This window comes from Camelus dromedarius, chromosome 14, assembly GCF_036321535.1.
Source record: "Camelus dromedarius isolate mCamDro1 chromosome 14, mCamDro1.pat, whole genome shotgun sequence".
In the NCBI taxonomy this organism is placed as follows: domain Eukaryota; kingdom Metazoa; phylum Chordata; class Mammalia; order Artiodactyla; family Camelidae; genus Camelus; species Camelus dromedarius.
Window position 1 is genome coordinate 69759543 of NC_087449.1, and position 21670 is coordinate 69781212.

Genomic DNA, 21670 nt, shown 5'->3' on the forward strand with positions numbered 1-21670 from the left:
GCCTCAGCTGGGCTGTCTAGGTACCAGGACCATCAGTTCTTCCAGTGGGTCCCTAGGGGGTTGTCTGAGCTGGTACTGTATTTGTATGGGCTCCTGGCAGGAGCCTCATGTCTGCCCCCATGGTACTCCCTTCACCACCAGCAAACTGCCCTAGGACAGGAAACCCTGTAAGTGCCCACAGGGCTGTGCAGAGGGCAGCATGCAGCCGAGGCTTCCCCCCAGTCATGCAGGAGCAGTGACCACACACCTGTATCCAGCACGTCCGAAGCCACACGCTCTTGCATGCTCCATAGACGGCCATGGTTGGACTCCCACCCAGATCGGGGTGGGGTGGGGCCCTGGAAGGTTCAGAGATCCCCAGATGCTACAGTCTGATAAACTGCTCCTGGGGGGTGGGGTGCAGTGGCTCCTGGGGGGACTGCCTAGGTGCCAGGCTCCATGCTGGGCATTTCAGGCACCCTGGCTCCCTAAAACTGCCCAAAGCCCAGCCAGGGAGGCACAGCAGGCAGTCCATTTTCTAGCTCTGAAGCCACGTGTCCCAGGTGACAGCTTGGGGACTTAATACATATGCCAGCAGGTCTGAGCCTAAGAGCCTGGGCCCCTCTTCCACTTGTGCAGAGGGAGCTGGCTATGCCTGCTCAGGTGAAGTGTGGCCTCCCCTGTCCCCTCCCCCTCCGCCCCAGAGAGGAGGGGAGCCGCAGGTCCAACAGGGAGGGTGCGTGGCCCCCTGGAAGCTGCTGCTCTTGTGCATTCTAAAGCTTTCCCCTTATCTGCTCGCTCGTGGCCTCTGCCAGCCAGCAGCGGGGAGTCGCTGGGGAGGGGGGAGAAGGGAGAGAAAAGGGGAGGGGAGGGGCGCCGCTCCTTCCTGCCCCCACCCGCGTCCCCGCGGCCTGGGAAAAGGCAGCATATTGAGGCGCGGGGCTCCCAGCATCAGGCCCCGGGATGCTAATGAGGGCGAGCGCGTTCCCACAGCCCGGACATTGTGCCGCGCGGCCCACCTGCTCCTCGGGGAGCGCCCATTGTGCCCGCGCCAATTCACAGGCAATTTAGCGTGCGCTAATGGGCCGGCGCCTTTGTGCGGCTCGCGCCGTCATTGGCCGCCGAGTGTGGGAACGGCCGCGGCGCCCGGGCCCCAGGCGCCAGCCCGCCGCCCGCGCCTATATAGGGGCCGGGGTCGGCACCAGCCCGGGACGCGCCCGCTCCGCTCCCTCCTTCCGCGCCGACTCGCCTCGCCCGCGCCAGGCATGGCCCCCAGCACCGTGGCCGTGGAGCTGCTGAGCCCCAAAGAGAAAAACCGAGTAAGTGCGCGCGCAGCCTGCCCGGCGCGCTGCGGCCCCGCGGCCCCCGCGACCCCGCGCCGACGCGGCCGCGCTGACGCCCCTCCTCCCGCAGCTGCGGAAGCCGGTGGTGGAGAAGATGCGCCGCGACCGCATCAACAGCAGCATCGAGCAGCTGAAGTTGCTGCTGGAGCAGGAGTTCGCGCGCCACCAGCCCAACTCCAAGCTGGAGAAGGCCGACATCCTGGAGATGGCCGTCAGCTACCTGAAACACAGCAAAGGTGAGCCCGGCTCGGGCGGCCCCGGCCCCGGCCCCGGCCCCGCCGCGCGCCCCGCGCCCCGGCCCCGCTCACCGCCTCCCCTCCGCTCCCCGCAGCCTTCGCCGCCGCCGCCGGCCCGAAGAGCCTGCACCAGGACTACAGCGAGGGCTACTCGTGGTGCCTGCAGGAGGCCGTGCAGTTCCTGACGCTGCACGCGGCCAGCGACACGCAGATGAAACTCCTCTACCACTTCCAGCGACCCGCGGCCGCGCCGGCCGCGCCAGCCAAGGAGCCCAAGGCGCCGGGCCCCGCGCCCGCGCCCGCCCCCGCCAAGGCGGCCGCCGCTGCTGTGCGCCAGCCCGCCTGCGGCCTCTGGCGGCCTTGGTGACCCGCGGGAGCTGCGGACAGGCTGCCTGCCGGAAGGACCAGAGGGCCAGCGCGATCCCCTGGCCTGGGGAAGGGCCTTCCCGTAGTCTGTCCCCCCCCCCCCCCCGGCTTGGACGGGCCCCTTCTCCGGAAGGCTCTCTCTCCAAGCTGGCGGGCCAGCAGGAGGAACATTCTCAGAGAATGTGCGCGCAGCGTCCTTGTTTAGAACAATCAAGGCCCATCTTCTGCCAAATGTCTGACCCCATGGGGTTGCTCTGTGTTTGCATTTCAGCAAGTGACTTCTAGGAAGTCCCCACTGCCGGGTTCTATGATATTTGTAGGCGGCGGGGCTCAGCCAGCCGGCACCCCACGCGTAGAGGGCTTTCTTCAGGTCCGGTGCTGCCCGGCCAGCGGGCCTGGCGCAGGCCGTGCCGTGGGCACATTTGCCTTTTGTGAAGGCGAAACTCAAGGTGTATCCTCATAGGAAAGAAAGTGTCAGCCTGGATGGGTGAGGAAGGGCCAGGCAGAGCTGAGGCAGAGAGCCCTTGCACGTGCCTGGTTGTCTGGTGGGGTCTCATAGTGGGCTGTGTGGGGAGGGTGGGGGTCTCCACCCCCCACAGAAAGGATTTCTGTGTGGGTGGGTGCACACGGGCACGAATTGGTACTCAGAATGTGAACTCTCCGTCACGTGGGAGCCACGGGACTGCTCTGCAGGCTTCTAATAAAATCTGACTATTCAGCCCCTCCATAGTCCGTCTCTTGTGCCTCACTCATGTCCTTGGCATCAGGCAGGCGGGGCTGCAGGGATGAAGGGGAGTGGGCACTATCGTGGTATCAAGGACACAGGTGTCCTTACCAGGGACCCTCTAGACACAGGAAGAATAGCCAGGCACCGGCTCAGGGACAGAGGGAGGGAAGAAAGAGAGAAGCTAGAAATGAGAAGTGAAGGGTCAAGTCAGGAGGCAGGGGGGAAGGACGAAGTGTGGAGATTGGAGTGAGAGGCAGAGAAGCAGGGGAGAGGCAGGCTGGAAGAGGAGAGGGCCTTGTGGACACATTAGCTTCCCCAGTGCAGTAGGAGGGGATGAGAGACCTGGGTTACCGCCCTAAACCTCTGGCTAGCTCCTGCAGTGGGGAGAGGGGTAAATGATGCTACAGGACCTTCCAGCACTGTCCAACTGAGAGAGACCTGAAAGCCATAGCCTGCAGTGGAACTCTCGCTGCAGCAAAATAGTTTTAACTGGGTCAAACACAGATGTTTGCCCCACCAGGGCCCTCCCCACACAGCCAGAGCCCCTGTCCTTGGACAAGCTCCTGGGGCACCTTCTTGGCTGGCCCACAAGTGGCTGCCCTGCCCTGCAGGTTGACCACTCACCACGGCTGAAACAGGCAGCGCTGGCGATGAACCTGTCAAGGCCAGGCCCATGCCTCAGAAAGGGTATCTATTTTTAGACAGGCCACTGGGTGTTGGTTGAGTCTGCAGGAAACTGGATGCACGCCGGCTGGCCCTCCCCCCTTCCCGCTCGGCACCTCTCTTCCCTCGGCCTCCCATCACTCTGTCCACAGCACCCCTTCCAGGCCAGCACGGTGCTGCTAGGGGCCTTTGGGGTCCCTGCTGAGCCCTGAGAATGGTGAGCAAGGGACAGGGAAGCCCCTCCCCCATCCCACACATTTACTGCTTGTGTGGCAGGCAGGTCCTGCCCTCACGGGTGTCCCTCTGGCCAGGCTGACCTGCAAGGCCGCCTCCCCCATCCCGAGCCTTGCCTGGTGTGCTGAAGCACCTTCTCCTCCCCTGAATCACCCCTAGAGCTCTGAATTTGTGCTGCTCACAGGCCTGTGCCCCCAGGGGCCCTGCCAGGCAGCTAGTGGCATGCTCAGATGGAAGCTGAGATCCAGAGACTCAAAGTAACTGGCCCAGGGTCACCTAGGAGGCAGATGCCAAGGCCACCTTAGGGGCCCTCTGTCAGCCTCCAGCACTGAGCTCTTTCTCAAAGTGCCAAGTGCCTCTGATGGGTACACATCCCTTAAGAGTCTCCACACCTTCCAGGGTTTTCTAGCGACTTATCCTGGAAATCACTCCCCAACACCATTCAGGAGCTTTCTCAGCTCTTTCCCCGCAAATTCCCATAGACTCCTTGTTTTGCCAGAAAGTGGCCTCCTCCAGGCAGGCTCCCCTGCTTTCCACTGCACTTTCTGAGGATCTCACCATCAAAGTACACATCGTCCCCAGCTGCAGGGGAATCTCCTACCTCTGGCGGGGGTTGGACTCCTAGAGGGCGGGGTCCCCGACTGCCCCTGTTTGCATGGGACTTTTAGCACCGACAGTCCTGCGCTCCTGGAGAACCAGGCTGGACCCTCCCGCGCAGGTGCCAGGCTTACAGCCACATTCACTGAAGGAGCAGTTCTCTGGTGGTCTGCAAAGCCCCAGGTGCCCGCTCTGCACTAGCTCAGATCATCTAAGGTCAGCATCATCGGGCCAGCTCAGTGAAAGAACAGAGACGACGACAGCCCAGATGTTTTGTGTTGAGCTGCCTCCCTGTAGGGCCTCTGAGACCGGTGCCCGGGCCCTACCGAGTCGGCCCTCCCGCCACGGAGGGGCGGGGCCGCGCCGAGAGCTTATTAGCATAATATATGCACGGGAGGCGTTTAGCAGTCAAATATATGCGCATATATCTCCATGGTTGATGAGGCTAGCCGGGCACATTCAAAATGGCGGAGTGTGGAGCGAGCGGCAGCGGGAGCAGCGGGGACAGCCTGGACAAGAGCATCACGCTGCCCCCCGACGAGATCTTCCGCAACCTGGAGAACGCCAAGCGCTTCGCCATAGACATAGGTCGCCGCGGGCGGGCGCGGAGAGCGGGGCGGCGGGAGAGGGAGAGGGCGCGGGCGAGGGCAGCGGGGCGGCAGGCCGGGGCGGTGGCAAGGACGAAGGGCGGGGCGCGGGCCGCCGACCCGCACAGCCTGTCGGGCCTTGTAGTCCGCGGCCGCCGGCACGCACAGCGTATCGGGCTCTGTAGTCCGCGGGCCGCCGACGTGTAGGCTCGCTGCGGCGGCCGGACTACAGCTCCCGGCAGGCGCCGCGCGGCCAGAGCGTGGTATGCCGGGCCTCGTAGTCCCGCAGGAGAGGCGGCCCGGCGGCCGCTCAGGCATCCTGCCTCAGGAGAGCCGCTGCGCTGGGCCTCGTCCCGCCCGCGGGAGATCCGGGGCCCGATGTCTGGGGCAGGGAGTTTGGACGACCTGGGCGCGGACCTCAGGTCGAAAGCCCCCAGTGTCCCACCCCAAGCCGCTGACGCCTCCCTCCCTTCCTCAGATGTGGACGCTGAGGCGCGGGGACCCGGCTGGTCAGCGGTCAGCCGTCGGTCGCTGCCGCTTTGCCCGCGGGCCGGGGCGGCGGGCTTCCCGAGGGCAGCTCACCGGCGAGACGGCCTCGCACCCCGTCGTGGCCGCTCAGCACACGCAGGAATCCCCAGAGGGGTTGGGCCGCCCCGCTCCCCTGTTCTTGGGGTCACTCGAGTCAAGGGCTTGGGAGAGGGTGGTCTCCAGGGAAGTGGGGAGTGGAGAGGGAACACGTGCAAACGGCTCAGAGGGCGGGTGCTCCGAGGGGACTGGCCTGGAGGCCCGGCAGAGCCAGGCAGAGGGTGGGCATGGGCAGCTCTGGAAGCGTCCAGCTCGTCCCTCCGTGAGGGAGCCTGCTGGAGTGGCCCCTGGCTGGGCGTCGGGCCGGAGATGGTGAGCGTGGAGGCCCAGGTTGGGGGCTCAAGTCAGCCCCTGCCCCCCATCCCCAGCTCTGCCGACACCCCGATGTGACGCAGTCGACAGGTGTGTGCTCTGCCTCCCTAACCCTTGGGGGTGCTGCTCCAACCAGTCTGAAGTGTGCAGAAAACCTGCGGCCACAGGGCTTACTCAGCTCCGTGTTCTGAGTGGTCCCCAGAGGCCGGCTTGCAGCTGTGCAGGAAGGAGGGCCTGCCTGTCCTCCGGGCCAAGCCTTGTCCGGGTTCCTTGGCAGACGGGCACCCAAAGGGATATTTTCAGCCTCGATATTTACCTCCTCTGAAACTTCACCCTGGGCCTGGGTCCTCTTGTCTCCCGTTCTTCAAAGGACATGTTCGTTACACTTTTGTTGGTGCAGCTGGTGGGAAGTCACAGCTTAGGGCAGGAGTCCTCAACCCAGGAATCCGCAAAGCTTGTCAGCAGAGTGGTTTAAAAGCAGGCTCCCCAGTTTCCTCTTCCCTCCCCAAGCCTCTCAATCCAGGAGAGCTCAGCTAAGCTGTTCTCCCTCTCGGATGGGGCACTCACGTCTGCTAGGGGAGTTCCCTCCTCTGAAGCCTTGGGGATGTTTTGTGTCTCAAGAGACTTGAAGCTGACTTGACTCCAGGTTTCTCCTGGGCGGAGGGGAGGATCCCTCAGGTGAAGCCGAAGGGGCCACAGGGCGGTGATGTGCGCTGAGGGGTCGTTTCCCCACTGGTGTCCAGCTTGGAAGGACAGCCCCGTGCCAGGCCCCCGTGGGTCTGGATGACCTGGAGGGTCTTGGCCCAGGTTCCTCCTGTCAGTCAGGGATGCTTTTGGTCCTGGGGTGGAGCGTGGGCAGGACAGGAGAGCCTGTGGTGTCCACCAGAGAGGATGGGGCTGTGCCTGTTCGCCTGGTCACTGCCCTGGTCTGGTGTGACGTGCAGGGGCTGGGGCCCGGCTGGCATTTGCTCTAATTCCAAGGGATCCTGAGAACAGAAGAGCTCTCCTGCCCCTGCAGACTCCTGCTGTCTGTTCTCTGAGTTCATTCCGGTCCCAGCTGACCACCCTGCTCCACCTGCACCCCAGACCTCCGTCTGTTACTTCCTGGTGGACATAGGGAGAGGCGTCTGGGCAGCGCTGGGCAGTGCCCCACTTGGGATATGTGATATGCGGTGCAGAGAAACTAGCTCACCGCCCACGGCCCCCCATAAACCCCAGTGCTTTGTGCTTCGGTTGTGATTTATAGCTGACTTAAAGAACACATCCTCTGGAATTGGATTTCTGTGACCCAGGACTTTGTTTATGGGAACTTTTGATGAGCTTCTTAAGATGTATCTTCATCCCTTTGTGTCACCTGTCTTTTTAGGAAACTATTCATTCACAGAGGTAAGTCGGGCAACGAGCGCTTCAGCGAAAGGCGCTCTGGACCAGGCCAGGACCGGGGGCGGGGAGGGGGGAGAAGGAGGCTTAAGACCAGTCCTGCATCTTGAGCTCGTGGTCCAGGGCTGAGCACAAGCCCGTGACGTCATGGGCCCCTCTGCGGCCCGATGGAGTGGGCTGCAGAACATCCCCAGAGGCCTGTCCGCTGCCAGGCAGGCATCTCTGACAGGACAAGTGTGACTGATCTCGGGGACGGAGGTTTGATTCCTGTTAACCTGGAAGAGCCCTGGCCCTCAGACACCTCAGTGTTTCCAAATGTTCTCTGACTTGAGCGTTTCTCGCATGTTCCCCTAGTATCTTGTCACACAGCAGCGGTTGCTGGTAACCTGAGCCTCCTCCTCATACCCAGGGTTTTCCGCCGTGATTTGTCGAGCTTCCTGGGAAGGGCCGTTTGTTCCAAGGCCACTGCAGCGCTAAGCCTTCTGCTTCTCCCTGCCCTGCCACTCGAGGGCCTTCCCAGCTGTGGGTTACCTGGAGCCACAGAAGCACATCCTGACCCGAAAGAGGGGCTCACCAGAGCTCTTCCTTGGAGAGGACTGCTCTGGGGTCTTTTTAACTTGTCCTGAAATGTGTTTCAGGCAAATAAAGTCCTACTCTGCCTTCTGGTATTTGGTATCTGGTGACACTACAGGGGCATCTGTCCTTCCGTCTGCGGGGCCTCCCTGGTGACTCTGGGCCTCGGGCTGCCTCCCCAAGCCGGGGAGTGGAGAATCGGACAGCCTCCTTTTCCACCTGGGACTGAGGAGAAACAGACTCTCAGAGAAAGCAGAGTGTGGGTCTCACTGTTCAGTCCCTTCCTCTGTCTGGCCCCCCGCAGGGCTTCAAGCGCAAGCAGCACCACGGCCCTGTGGGCGGGACCCAGGTCCCACGGAGGCGAGCACTTGCAGGTCCCCTCTGGCCCGCTTCTGAATCTGTTCATTTGTGTCTCCCCATAGGCGGGTCACTGACCAAGTTGGCCTACTACTCCACCGTGCAGCACAAAGTCGCCAAAGTCAGGTCCTTCGACCACTCAGGCAAAGTGAGCCTCCTGGGGGGCCAGGGCAGGGGCTCTGGGGTGAGCCCTGTGGTCCCGGGCCTGGTGCAGGTCCGGGAAGTTTGTAGTGCTGATACTCCTCCCTGCCTCCTGGCTCAGTTCTCCTTCCATACCAGACCCGACAGGAGCGCCCCCACCTGCTCGTGCTCCTGCCTCAGCCCTGGGGCCCCACCCTCTCTGTCTACCACCCTCCCCGTCTCCCACCCTCCCTGTCTCCCACCTGCATTGCCATAAAGAGTCCCCATACTTAGGGGCAGACAGAAATCACTGGTGCTGCTGGGCAGGTGCTTGGGGGCTGCGTCTCAGTGCCGTCCCCTCCCCAGGCCAGCACACATGGGTCCCCCAACTTCCTCCCCAGGACACAGAGCAGGACCATGAGCCGCCCTACGAGATCTCTGTCCAGGAGGAGGTTACCGCCCGGCTGCACTTTGTCAAGTTCGAGAACACCTACATAGAAGCCTGCCTGGACTTCATCAAAGACCACCTCGTCAACACCGAGACCAAGGTCATCCAGGCGACGGGGGGTGGGGCGTACAAGTTCAAAGACCTCATCGAAGAGAAGCTGCAGCTGAAGTAAGTGGAGACACAGGTTGCAGGGCTGGCCTCTGAAGTCATGGCCACAGCGACCCTGCTCCTACACCGCCCCCTTCAGCCTGCTCTGGGGAGTTCTGAGGCCCCACGACCACAGTGAGGCCGTGGGCGGCTGGTGGGGGCCATGAGCCTGAGGCCAGGCTCTGGACCGGCTGCAGCGGGGTTCTGGGGGCTGCGGACAGTGGACGGGCCCTGGGGAGAGGCGAGTGCTGAAAGGAAGGAGGTGGAGCCCGGACACGGCCTGTCCCCTTCCCATGGCGATGCTCCCCGTGCACCTGGCAGAGGTTCCTGGCTCCGTGGCCCTGCCGTGGGTGCGGCAGCAGGGGCCCTTTGTGCCACGGCCAAGTGCCGGTTCCTCGGGTGCGTTCAGCTGGCCCACCCCAGAGATTCTCCACGTGAGGGGTGGTGATTCGTGAGCTGCCCTGTGTGTGTCTGTCAGGGTCAGAAACTGAGTCCAGCCAGGCAGGCAGCACCGTCTCCAGGTGGGTCCCTGGACAGCTCCGCCTGGTGCTGCGCTGCAGCAAAAGATCGTGCCGTGGCCTGCGCCGGGTTCAGTGGCCGGGCTCCTCCCTCGCAGGGTTGACAAGGAGGACGTGATGACCTGCCTGATAAAGGGCTGCAACTTTGTGCTGAAGAACATCCCGCATGAGGCCTTCGTGTACCAGAAGGACGCTGACCCCGAGTTCCGGTTTCAGACCAACCACCCCAACATCTTCCCATACCTACTTGTCAACATCGGTTCCGGGGTCTCCATCGTGAAGGTGAGGCCTGGCTCCTGGACAAGGGCGGCACTTCGGCAGTATTTTGTCAGGCGCTGGTTGTGTCAGAGCCGTGCCGGGTCCAGGGACGTGGGCAACCTCAGGCCTGGCTCCCGCGTTCACGAGCCATCAGTGGGACAGGCCCTCCGTCCAGCATTAGCACCTGCCGAGCCCACCCAGATTTGACCATCAGGAGCGTCATCACCCACGTCTAGGGATGCGCTGAGCCAGCACATCCCGGGACCTGCTGGGTGGGGGTGGGGGGTCCCTACCCGCTAACACACCTGCCCGGTCTGCTCCCAGGTAGAGACCGAGGACAGGTTCGAGTGGATCGGTGGCAGCTCCATTGGAGGCGGCACCTTCTGGGGGCTCGGGGCTCTGCTCACCAAAACTAAGGTATTTTGGCAGCTGTGGGAGGATGTTCCTGGCTCCACAGAATGTTCTGGTTCCCGGTCCCTCAGGAGAGGATTGGTGGCTGTTGGGTTTGAGGCTTGTGGTTGGCTGGGTGTGCTGTGAAAGTGGCTCCTTCCTGGGCCTCATCCTGTTCCCTGAGTCTTGGGAGGACGGACATCCAGGAGGCCAGAGCATCGCCTGGGTTGGGTGGTCTCCAGGGCCTGCCTGTCTCTCCCCACCTTCGGTCCCACAGCCAGCAGGGCTTCCACACCCAGCCCACCGCTTGCTTCTTTTCAGGGGCTAGGTCTCCGGGGCCGTGGGGATTCCACCAGCTCCCAGTGCCCCATATGCTTCTGTCGGCCCTGTCCCCACAGAAGTTCGATGAGCTGCTGCACCTGGCCTCCAAAGGCCAGCACACAAACGTGGACATGCTGGTGCAGGACATCTACGGGGGCGCCCACCAGACCCTGGGGCTGAGTGGCAACCTCATCGCGAGCAGCTTTGGGAAGTCAGCCACCGCTGACAAAGGTACCTGCCCTCTGTTGCCCACTGCGCTCGCCGGGGTGCCCATGTGTCTGCCTGGGCCGCTGCCCAGCCGCTCTGCTTCCATCCCCTCCCAGAGTTCTCCAAGGAGGACATGGCCAAGAGCCTGCTGCACATGATCAGCAACGACATCGGGCAGCTGGCCTGCCTGTACGCGCGGCTGCACTGCCTGGACAGGGTGTACTTCGGCGGCTTCTTCATCCGGGGCCACCCCGTCACCATGCGCACCATCACCTATAGCATTAACTTCTTCTCCAAGGTAGCGGGATGCTGCTTCCTCCTGCTCTGCCTGGCGCCGCCTGCCCACCGCAGGAGGGGAGGGAGGCAGGTGCCGAGAAGCCAGCGCCCCTGCCCAGCTGCCCTGTCCTGCCCATCCCTGCCCGCTAGCTCTGGGTGTCGTGGCCGTGCTGTTTGGGCATGTCACCTGGTGAGGTCTGGGGACTGTGTCACTGCCCAAGAGCTCCAGGTGAGCTTTCAGGCCTTGGGAGCACTGCAGGAAGGAGCGCTGCGGGGGGTGCGCTGCAGGAGGGTGCACAGCGCCTAGCAGGCAGGGTGAATTGGGTGGGCGTTAACTTCCTGGAAGGTATTGTTCGCTCTCCAAACGGCAGGCTTTTACATCTGTGTTTGCATGTAGTTGCACGGACAAGTGCGTTGTGGGCAGCCTCGCCGTGTCCGGGGAGGCCTGCCCACGTAGGTGGATTTGCAGCCAGGGCCTTAGCCGTGTGCAAGGTGAGGCCCTTTAGGTGGGGTTTTTCCACGGCAGGGTGAGGTCCAGGCGCTGTTCTTGAGGCACGAAGGCTACCTGGGAGCCATCGGAGCATTTCTCAAAGGAGCTGAACAAGACAGTGAGTAGAGCGTGGCCATGGGGGCGTGGCCCGTGCTTGGGGTCTGGGCTGCCTTGGGCATGCGGCTAGGGGAGGTGGGGAGGGTGAGGGAGCTGCTGGAGTGGGTGCGCGTGCTACGTGATGATCAAGGGAGGGCCCTGCCCTGGCAGCGGCAGGAGCTCTGCTTGTGATTCTGCTGAAGGGCCTGTGGAAACTTGCCATGTAATCAACCACAGGGTGTTTGAGAGTGACAGGGCTCCATGCAGGGGACGGCCTCGGCCCTCCCGTGCCCAGGTCCTCATCACCATCAGCTTGGCTGTCTCTGCAGATGCACATCCGGTCTGTCCTTTTTGGAGAACACATGTAGGAATTGCAGGCCCGATTCTACCCCAGCAGGAGTCAGGCCGGCTGCTTGCGGGTCGGCACCGATCAAAACAGCTCAGGCTGACCTTCATGTCCTTAAATGCAATTTCTTATGGAAGTAACTCAGGGAGATCTTTAAGAAGCTTTGAAAGGTCTAAGTGATCATTTTACAAGGCCTCATTGCCATTGGGAAATAATACAACAGAACAAAACCCCGGCTCACCCAGCATCAGGGAGACCGTCGGCGGCTGGTCCTCTCCCAGATGTGGTCAGGCCATCCCGAGGTTTGCCCAGCCGCTTGACCCTAGGTTGACCCGGTCTCTTGTCCCACAGACCCGAACCAGTACAGCTGGGGAGAGAACTACGCTGGCAGCTCCGGGCTCATGAGCTCGTCGCCCGAGCTCTGCCCGACGCAGCGGGCCAGGAGCGGCACGGTGAGTATAGGACAGGGCGGTGCTGGGCCCCTCGGGGGCTGCTCACTGCACATGTCTCCTTAGTGGTCACCAGGAGTGTCCCCGCACTTTCCATTGCAGACCAGTCTTGAACCAGAGGCTCTGGGGCAGCAGTAAGACATTGTGTTCAGCCGGAGCCCTGGAAGCCATGCGGGCCACCCCCTGTGTCTGCAGAGAGAATATAGAGTTAAACTGAGGAGGACAAGGGTCTTTACTCAGGGCTCTGGGGCCGTTCTCAGCAGAGTCGGGTTAAAACCCTGGGTCATAGGAACTAGCCCAGGCCCCGTCTTTTAGACTGCGTCCTCTGCGTGGTGGTTTCAAGGTGGCAGTGAGCATGCAAAGTCTGCTCTCCGTGGAAGGGTCCCGCCTGTTCCTCAGTGCCCCCTGCTTGGGTGAGGCCTGTTGTGGGGCCTCCTGGGCCTGCTGAGCCAGTGTCTAGAGGGTCTCTCAGCTGGGGCCAGTGTCAGCCAGACAGGGTGGTACTGCCATGGCCCACGGAGGCGTGGGGTGCTGTTGTGTGGGCTGTTGCCGGCTCGTTAACCTTGTATCCCAAACGTTCTCAGAACCCGCGCGCTGTGCTGGAGGGCGAGGGGTGTGCGCTCAGGTGCTGGTCTGGGCACACAGGTCAGATGCCACCTTCAGGACTAGCCAGAGGGCTGTTGTTTTTGTTTTGTTGTTTTTTAATTTATTTTATTATTTTTGATGGGGGAGAAGGAGGTAATTAGGTTTGTTTGTTTATTTAGAAGAGGTACTGAGGATGAACCCAGAACCTCGTGCTTGCTAAGCATGCGCTCTGCCACTTGAGCTACACCTCCCCTCGCTGAGCGGCTGTGTTGAGGAAAAGGTGCTTTTCAGCTGTAGACACAGGTTCTCTCGTAAGTCAGTGTAAACGTGGCAGGAACATGTCCCATCTGATCTCACTCCCAGGAGAGCCCCCCTCTGTGGCATCCCCCATTCGCGTAGCAAGGCCCCTGCACTGCACCGCGTCCTTCGCGCCCAGCCGTGCGGCTGTAGCTGGGCCCTCCTGAGGGCGGGTGCCGTGGGCGGTGGCGGGGCAAGGCCAGGCCTGGTCAGAGCTGTGGCTGGTGTGCAGAGAAAGGTCTGACATCTTCCCAGCCCCGTTTCTGATCCATCAAAGGGCAGCTCGGATCCCTGCCCCACAGACTGAACTTAATCGGATGAGTGGGCAAGAAACCCTTAAACCAGCACTGAAGTGCCACATGGTCGCCCTCCACGACAGCTTGGGGGCTTTGCGCGCCTGTCAGGCTGGGCTCTCGCGTGGCCCTCCAGTGGGTGTGGGATCCCCGCATTACTGCGGTGGGGAGACCCGGGGCAGCGGACCAGGCCTGTTTCTGTGTTGTTCACAGCCAAGACGAGGCTGAGCTCAGATCTGAACTCTGTTGGGGAGGCAGGGAGACCTTGCAGACCAGCGAGGCGGGAGGCAGCCACGCCACCTTTCTTTGACCTCCACCTTTCCTGTGGAGACACACCAGCTCTTTCCCTGTGTCCTAAAAGCCGGGTTCCCCCTCGTGGTGGATCAGTTTGTCCAGACCGCCCCTGGCTCAGAGCACGCCTGCCTCTCCATCCCCGCGAGTTGGCCCATCAGAAGCCCTCCTGGCAGAGCAGGGCCAGCTCCCAGCTGTGCGGCTCCATGGAGGGCAGGGGCGAGGCCTGGCGGGTCAGCCCTGAGCTCACTCGCTTGTTGTGGCCTCAGAACGGCTGCCTGAACAGTTCTCGTCCGAGTTCAGGGCCAGGCCCACAGGACCATTCGTTCAAGAGATGCTCGTGCCTGCAGAGTGTTTCGGCCGTCGCAGAGCACGGCTGGGCGGTGGTTCTGGTTGTGGGGGTGTGAGCAGCACACGTGCTGCAGAGGAAGGGGCCGTGTGTCCAGTCAGGTCTCCATGGCCTGGCCCAGGGAACAGCCCTGGGCCAGAGCCACAGGATGAGGGCCTGCCAGGCAGGGAGTGAGGACGGCAGCCGCGGGGGCTCTGAGCAGAAGCGAGGACCAGGAAGGCGTCCGGTGTGAGTGGGGTCATGAGTGCAGAGGGAGGGGCACGAGGGTGCGGCGGTGGCTGGAGAGGCCACCTGGGAGCTCCGAGAGCCCAGGGCTCTGCACCTCGGGGTAGCGGGGAAGAGGCAGGTGTGAGCAGAAAAGTGGAGGGGGCTCTGCTGCTGAGAGAGGACATGACAGGGTGATGGGATCCAGAGATGGGGAAGAACGGGGCGGTCCGTTTACCTGCAGGCAGATTGTACTCGATCTCTGCCCTTCGTGCAGAGAAGCTGCTGCTAAAACTTGTAGGAGGATGTTTTGGTCTTTCAGGAAGAACACAGCTGATGTGCCCACCTGCTTCTCGTTCTCCCAGTTTGACTTGCTGGAGATGGACCGGCTGGAGAGGCCGCTGGTCAGCCTGCCGCTCCTCCTGGACCCGCCTTCCTACGTGCCCGACACGGTCGACCTCACGGATGACGCCCTGGCCCGCAAGTACTGGCTCACCTGCTTTGAGGAGGCCCTGGACGGGGTGAGAGCTCAGGCGGGGCCGGATGCCCCCGAGGAGGCCCTGACGTCTGGGGAGACTGGCTGTGGGCATTTGAGGTCCTGGCCCCGTCTCACCATCTCAGGTTCCCCAGGGGCAGTGAGAGGCACGAGGAAGGAGGAGGGGGCTTTTCCAGGAGCCCTTCCACCCATGTGTTGGAGGTTGAGTCGTAGTTCGCAGGTGAAACTGCGACCCTAGAGCGGTCTGTTGGGAGGTGGTGTTAGTGAGCGCGTCCTCGTGAGCTCGCCAGGCAGCTTTGCAGTCTGCTGTGTTTCTTCAGAAAGCAAACGACTTGCCTGGGGGTGGCGATGGCGGTAGCCCCTCCAGGCTCCAGTGGGTCATGTCTCAAGGCCACTGGAGCCCTGTGGGAACACCTACCCCTCCATGAAGCCCCTCGGAGAGGCCCGTGGGGTCTGTCCCCAGGGTGAGGGGGGTCGCCCTGCCCAATCCCTGCGAACTCTGAGGGCGCTCCAGAACCGCCTGCCCCTCTGCAGGGCAGGAGCCGGTGGCAAGGGGGCCGTGGGGCTGGGATCAGAGGGTGTGGATCTGAGCTTCGGATTGGGGCCAGCGGTGACCTCGTTTCCGCCAGGCCAGGGAGGCCCCCAGTGGGTAGCTGTCAGTGATGCCTGCTGTCCGCAGGCGGGGGCTGCTCTGAGCCCCAGTGACCATCTCGTCCTTGGCAGGTTGTGAAGCGCGCCGTGGCGAGCCAGCCTGGCTCCGTGGACGCAGCTGAGAGGGCCGAGAAGTTCCGCCAGAAGTACTGGAACAAGCTGCAGACGCTGCGGCACCAGCCCTTGTGAGTGTCCGCTGCGGCAGTGCCGGCCCCCCCCAGGGGCCGGACGCTCACCCCCCCCCAGGGGCCGGACGCTCACCCCCAGGGCTGCGGCGCCCTTGGGGCTGTTTCTCCAGTTCTCTGGGGGCTCTGCGCCCATCCGCTTTGCCCGCATCTGCGGGGAGGCTCGAGTGCGCCCACTCGGCACCGTTGCTCTGCAGGCTGCCTGGCTGCTCCTGTCGGTGCCTGGACCCCGCAAGGGTGCCTCTGGGGACAGGGGGTGTGATGGTCAGTATATTCGGCCATCCAGCCCGCTTGGCCTCCCTCACCTGACTCTGTCCCCAGCGCTTACGGGACCCTGACCGTGCGCAGCCTCCTGGACACCAGGGAGCATTGTTTGAACGAGTTTAACTTCCCGGATCCCTACTCCAAAGTGAGTGCCCTCTTCTCGTGGGTGGCTGTGTGCTTGCGGGGGATGCGGGGAGCGGGGGCGTCGGCCCTGTCCTGACCAACAAGCAGCTTTGGTAGCAGCCCTGACCCCCAGTGCTAGTGGCAGGCCACATCCGGGTCTCCCCTGCAGAGGGGCCATCTCCCGAGAGCGCTGTGCGGCCCCTCTGCCGGCAGCGTCTGCTGAGCAGCTGTGGGCACGGGCACCGCAGCAACTCCCTCAGCAGAGACGTGTCGGGGGGGCTCTGGTCAGCAGCCAGTTAGGGTGGTGGGCGTTCAGCGCTGAGGCCCCCCTCCCGTCTTCCTGGCCTCCTGAGGTCAGCTTGGAAACTCAGTTGGTACCTGAGGAAGTTAGTCCTGGTCTCGAGGGTGTGACAGGCCACTCAGGGCCTGAGGGGTGGCCTGGCGGGTGGCATGGAGGTGTCTCCTTGGGCTCTGACCAGGAGGCCACGTGCCCCAGAGCAGCGGGCGGGATCCAGGAGCGGCACAGCACACCCATCCCTCCCTCCCATCCCCCCCCCCCGGTCCCCTCGTGCAGGAGTGAGGACGGCGGTCTGGGTGCTGAGGGTTTCACAGCCAGGGCAGCAGGCACCCGTGCGGGTCTGCGCCCTCTGCCCTGGCCCTCCACCCTGCCCTTGGCCACAGCTCCGTCACACCCTGGCCGGCGCCCTCCTGAGCCTCAGCCCTCTTGCGTACGGTTTACATCTGTGTGGCCATCAGCATCGCCCACCTCTCGCTCTCAGCCCGTGCTGTTCCGAGTCGGGCAGTTTTCACCTGATGCAGCCTTGGTTTCTTTAAACTCTCGCAGTGATGTCACGTCAAGTGTTCTGTCCCCTTAGAGCAGGCTCACGGTTGGGGGTGTCCTCTGCAGTGTCCCCGGCCAGGTGCCCCTCCTCCCCTCTCTGTGCTGAGGGCCGGGCTGCCCAGACCACGACTTCACCCACATCTCCCCACAGGTGAAGCAGAAAGACAACGGCGTGGCGCTGAAGTGTTTCCAGAGGGTGGTCCACTCGCTGGACGCGCTGGGCTGGGAGGAGAGGCAGCTGGCCCTGGTGAAGGGGCTGCTGGCAGGCAACGTCTTCGACTGGGGAGCCAAAGCTGTCTCTGAGTAGGTGCCTACTGTCCTCACAGCCCCTGGGCCTCATCCCTACCCTGCCTTGTTCCAGCTTGGCCCGAGAGGAGGTAGCAGTGGGGGCACCAGGGGTCTCGGGGGGACTCAATGCAGCTCAGGGCTTGCTGGGCACCTGTTACTCGGGACAGGCCCTGGGACCCAGCCTCCCTTCCCTGGCAGGAGAGCAGGTGTGTGGAAGGCTGCAGGTGTGGGTGTTTTCATTGGCAGAACCCACGTTCACGGTTACTGCACAGAGTTGTGGTTAAGTGGAGAGTTCAGCGGGTCCCCTGCCCGTGGGGCACGCGCCTTCTGGGCTCCCCACGTGTCCTGTCCCGGAGTCCACCTTAGTCTCACTGAAGCAGTGCTCTTGTGTGGGGGTCTTGCTGCGTCCCCCCACGATGCCCTCGGGCACGGATCCCTAGAGGAGCCCCTGGCCTCCGCCCCCCCCCCCCCCGGTCACTGCTGCCCTAGGGTGGCATGCTGGCACGCGGGGGGCTGAGGCCTGGGCTTCTGGTGACTTGGTTCTCTCCTCTTCTGTGCAGAGTTCTGGAATCGGACCCCCAGTTCGGGTTCGAGGAGGCAAAGAAGAAGCTGCAAGGTAGGCCGCGGGAGCCCTCTCAGGCTGGGACTCGGCTGGCGGGGAGGAAGTAGCGAGGGGGCTGCGCGCATCCCCAGCGAGTTGGGGGAGGTGAGGACTGGCTCCCTGGAAAAGCCAGTGGTGGGGTGAGGGTGACGGCTGCTGGGAAGGCAGGCCTGACCGCGTACCCTGTGTCCCGCAGAGCGGCCCTGGCTTGTGGACTCCTACAGCAGGTGGCTTCAGAGACTGAAGGTACACAGAGTTGTCCCCGCCTCTGTCCCGGGGCCAGGACTGCCTCGAGGCTGGGAGGCAGGGCCCCAGACAGGGTTCACAGGAGACAGTGCGGGGGCCGGCATGGAGCTGCCGGGGGTGGGGACCAGGGCGTCCGTCCAGGCCCACACAGGGCACCAAGGGCCCCCGCGTCTCACCCGCGCAGCCCCGAGCTGCGAGTGCAAGTTGACCACTCCCTGCCCCGAGTCTTGAGTCCTGTGGGGCCGGTGCTTAGGTCAGCTGGCTTCAGTTCAGAGGTCCTTTGGGCCAGCAGTTCTGGAAGAAGCAGGGGCTGGCCCCACCCCCAGTGCACCCAGCGCCCGCAGGACCCGGCGGGCCGTGGGGAGGGTGGAGTGTGGAGGTGTCTGGAACGCTTGGACGCGCCTGTTCCCAACTGAACGTCCTGGTTTTGTCTTACAGGGGCCCCCTCACAAATGTGCCTTAATTTTCGCAGATAACAGTGGAGTAGACGTCATTTTGGGAGTCTTCCCCTTTGTCAGGGAGCTTCTCTCTAGAGGGACGGAGGTGAGTGTGGAGGGCTGCGTGGCAGGACCCTTGCTCCTGCGCTCGGTGGGGTTGGTGTCGCCGTGGGCCCTGGGCGGCGGCCCGGGCTCCTCCGTGAGCGCAGGTAGGTGCCGGGGAGGTGGCGGGAGGAGGAGAGGCCCAGCTGGTCACACCTCGGGGCTCAGGTCAGCCTGCCCCCAGTGTTGGAGGCCGTCTTCGTCCTGCCCCAAGAGCTGGCCCTCTCGGAGCCCCCGGGCTGCGTGTGGCCGCACCCTTCTGCTGGCAGCCCCGGGCGGGCAGGTGGGTGGGCGAGCCCAGGCCGGCTGGGTGCCGGCGGCAGAGGTCCCTAAAGCGCCCGGGCGTCCTGCCACAGGTCATCCTGGCGTGCAACTCAGGTCCCGCCCTGAACGACGTGACCCACAGCGAGGCCCTCCTTGTGGCGGAGCGCGTCGCGGCCATGGACGCCGTCGTGCGGTAAGCTGGCCGGGGTCGGTGGCCCTGGCACGGGGAGGGGGGTGTGTAGGGGCAGTTCCCCGGGGGCGCCGGCTCACTCTGCCTGGCCCCTTGTGCTCGGCAGCTCGGCGCTCAGAGAAGAGAGGCTGTTGCTGGTGCAGACAGGATCCAGCTCCCCATGCCTGGACCTCAGGTACCCGTGGCCCCTCCGCCCTGGTCCTCCCCAGTCCCCCCAGGTCCTCCCTGGTCCCCTGTGCACCATGGTGGGGGGGCAGAAGTCAGCAGTGCCAGCAGCAGCCCTGTGATGGTGTCTGGGCAGCCCTTCCTCAGGGACCTGGGCAGGCAGGCTCAGGGAGCCAGGAGGAGGGAGCAGGCACCCCTGTCCCTGTATGTAGGTGGCGGGGGCTCTTCCCCTTGAGTCTGGCCTTAGGTGATTAGTTCGTCGCTTTAGTGTTTTCTGCCCTGGGGGTTCTGGGAAGTGAAGCCCTGGGAGCCAGCCCAGTGCAGGACGGCATGTCTGGACTCTGGGACCCTAGCCTTTGAGTCTGTTTTGTGGGAGGTTCTCCAGTGCTGACTTAATCCCCCCCTCCAGGGCCCTTATTAATATAACAAGTGGAGAAGAATGATAAAGACCTCTGAAAAGGAGTGAGGTGTCTTGAAACTCAGAATAGGGGAGCGTCGAGGCCCAGTTTCCAGAACAGGCGCCTTGTAGTGACGGGAGCCGGGCCGCGGGGGGACAGCCCCCGTGCAGGCTGGGCTTAGGGCGTGTGGGGTGCAGGGGCCGAGGGTCGGGGTCCCCTTGCTGGGTGCTGCCCACCCCGGCCTCACTGCCCCCTTCTCCCTGAAGCCGCCTGGACAAGGGGCTGGCCGTGCTGGTGCGGGAGCGCGGCGCCGACCTGGTGGTCATCGAGGGCATGGGCCGCGCCGTCCACACCAACTACCACGCGGCCCTGCGCTGCGAGAGCCTCAAGCTGGCGGTCCTCAAGAACTCGTGGCTGGCCGAGCGGCTGGGCGGCCGGCTCTTCAGCGTCATCTTCAAGTACGAGGTCCCGGCCGAGTGAGGCACCTGCCACGCCAGACCGCTCTGCTCGTCACTTGTCAGGGACAGATCGCGACTGGACAGGGCGTCCGCGTTCGGATCGGAGTATTTATATCGTGCTTCCGTGACTCAGAGCTGGGCGCGCCCGGGCGTGGGCTGGGCGCTCGTGGCTCGGGCTCCGTGTTCCTTTAACGCTGCCGTGTTCGTGGTGGGGAGACACGACTCTTGTCCCGTGAGACGTTCGTATTGGAATATATTTAACTGTTAAATAGTCTTTTATATATATATATATAAAAATATAAATATATACATATATGCCTCTGACGGAGGACACGGGAGGCTCGGGCACGCACCAAATAGAGTTTCCAGAGTGAGAACAGAGCTGTCTCTGCCTTTGCTGTTCGGTGTGAGAGCAGGCAGCGCGCCCGGGAAGCCTTGCTCAGTCTGGGCGCTTGCAGGCAGGCCCTGCCCACCCCTGTCCGGGAACCTGAGAGGGGGTTCCCTCCCTTCAGTTGCCTCTGGAACTCTTAGGCCCACCTTGCCTGTGGGCCGTGACTGCTGCCCCATCACGTGGCCTCCGTCATCTGTCCCACCCCCTTGCCCCTGCTCCCTCGGGCTCCGGCCCCAATGCGTCTGTCTGGGGAGGCTCCTGCTGCGTCCCCCACCCTCCCGGGCCCCGCCGCACACAGGAGGACAGAACAAGGCTCTGAGCAGCACTCCTGACTCGGCTCACTCGGAGGGCCCTTGAGGGCTCTCGGGCTTGGTGGCTGGTACCCTCTCCTGCTCAGAGCGCGTCAGACCACAGGGGTTTGGTCACCACAGCCATGACAAGCGGGTGGGGGAGCTCACCGGGCCCGGCCTGGGGGTGCGGGGAGAGGGCAGGGCTCCCCCCAAGCTGGGTGTGCCCCTCAGGGTGTGGGCCTGAGCCCCAGACGCCCATCACTACAGGAGAGCTGGCCTTGGGGTGAGCTGTGCGCCATCCGTCTCAGGAACAAAGCTACGCAGGGGACCTGCTGTTGTGGCCCCCAGGCCTTGGGGACCAACCCTGAGCACTGAGGAGACCCCACAGCCCAGCGCCCAGGCCCTCCTCACCTCTGGAGAGCCCAGGAACGCGGGGGCAGGCTGCATAAGGGGAGGCTAGCAGGCCTGTGGCCTGCGGGGGCCTGATCCGGCCCTCTTTCCCCACTGGTCTTTCTACCGTCCTTGTCACCCAGACCCGCCCTGCACCTGCTGTCCTGCTGGGCCCCCTTCTAGGAGCCTGTGCTCAGCAGTCTGGGGCCTGCACTGAACCTCGGAGAGTGTGTGACAGGTCCTGCACCCCGCCAGCCCCCGGGGGACCCCTGTGCTGCACCCCAAGTCCTGCCTGCAAGTGGCTCCCAGACCAGCCCCAAAGCACCTGCTCGTTGGCAGAGGCCTGGTCCTCCTGTGGGCGGCCGCCAGGGGGAGCCGGGGGCGCGGCCATGTGCCAGGCCGGGCCGGACTTGTCTGGCAGGTAGTCCCTGCGGCCCCTTCTCTGTGAGCATGCCCTGACTCTGACCCCAGCACAGTGTGGCCTTGTGCTGCCATCAGCCCGCACCCCAACACGGCTCAGCTCCCTGCGGCCACCTTCGTGAGGCCTGGCCTGGCCCCCCCTCAGCCAAGGCTCTTCTCTGTCCTCTGTCCCTGGTGGTGGATCAGCACTGGCCTGGCTGGTCTGGGGCTCTCGGTGCACAGGCCGCCCAGCCCTGACACCCAGGGGAGCTCCAGAGTCCCGGCCAGAGTCCAGCTCAGCCTGTGTTGTGACGTTCGGTGGGTGCTCTCACCTGTCGGGCCCCGGCCCTCAGGAGGGGGCTTCAGCACCCCTCCCTGGGGGTCCTGGGCAGAGAGGCTGGGAGCCTGCGGCGGCCACACTGTGAGCAGGGCACCAGGGCTCTGAGCACAGGCTCCTGAAACCTCCC

General features: G+C 63.7%; 2 protein-coding genes across 2 annotated transcripts; both read left to right on the forward strand.

Moving 5' to 3' along the window:
* Positions 1-1201: 1201 nt before the first annotated feature.
* Positions 1202-1925, forward strand: HES5 (hes family bHLH transcription factor 5). The gene is made up of 3 exons (XM_064494157.1): positions 1202-1298; positions 1393-1558; positions 1654-1925. The coding sequence occupies exons 1-3, from the start codon at positions 1245-1247 to the stop codon at positions 1923-1925; spliced, it is 492 nt and encodes a 163-aa protein (XP_064350227.1). The 5' UTR covers positions 1202-1244.
* A 2667-nt stretch (positions 1926-4592) lies between these two features.
* Positions 4593-20110, forward strand: PANK4 (pantothenate kinase 4 (inactive)). Its single transcript, XM_031463844.2, has 19 exons — positions 4593-4733; positions 8005-8087; positions 8461-8675; positions 9271-9454; positions 9755-9847; positions 10219-10372; positions 10465-10646; positions 11151-11232; positions 11908-12008; positions 14390-14545; positions 15244-15356; positions 15678-15765; positions 16736-16887; positions 17433-17488; positions 17670-17719; positions 18158-18262; positions 18615-18715; positions 18819-18887; positions 19542-20110. The coding sequence occupies exons 1-19, from the start codon at positions 4610-4612 to the stop codon at positions 19753-19755; spliced, it is 2322 nt and encodes a 773-aa protein (XP_031319704.1). The 5' UTR covers positions 4593-4609; the 3' UTR covers positions 19756-20110.
* The last annotated feature ends 1560 nt before the right edge of the window (positions 20111-21670 follow it).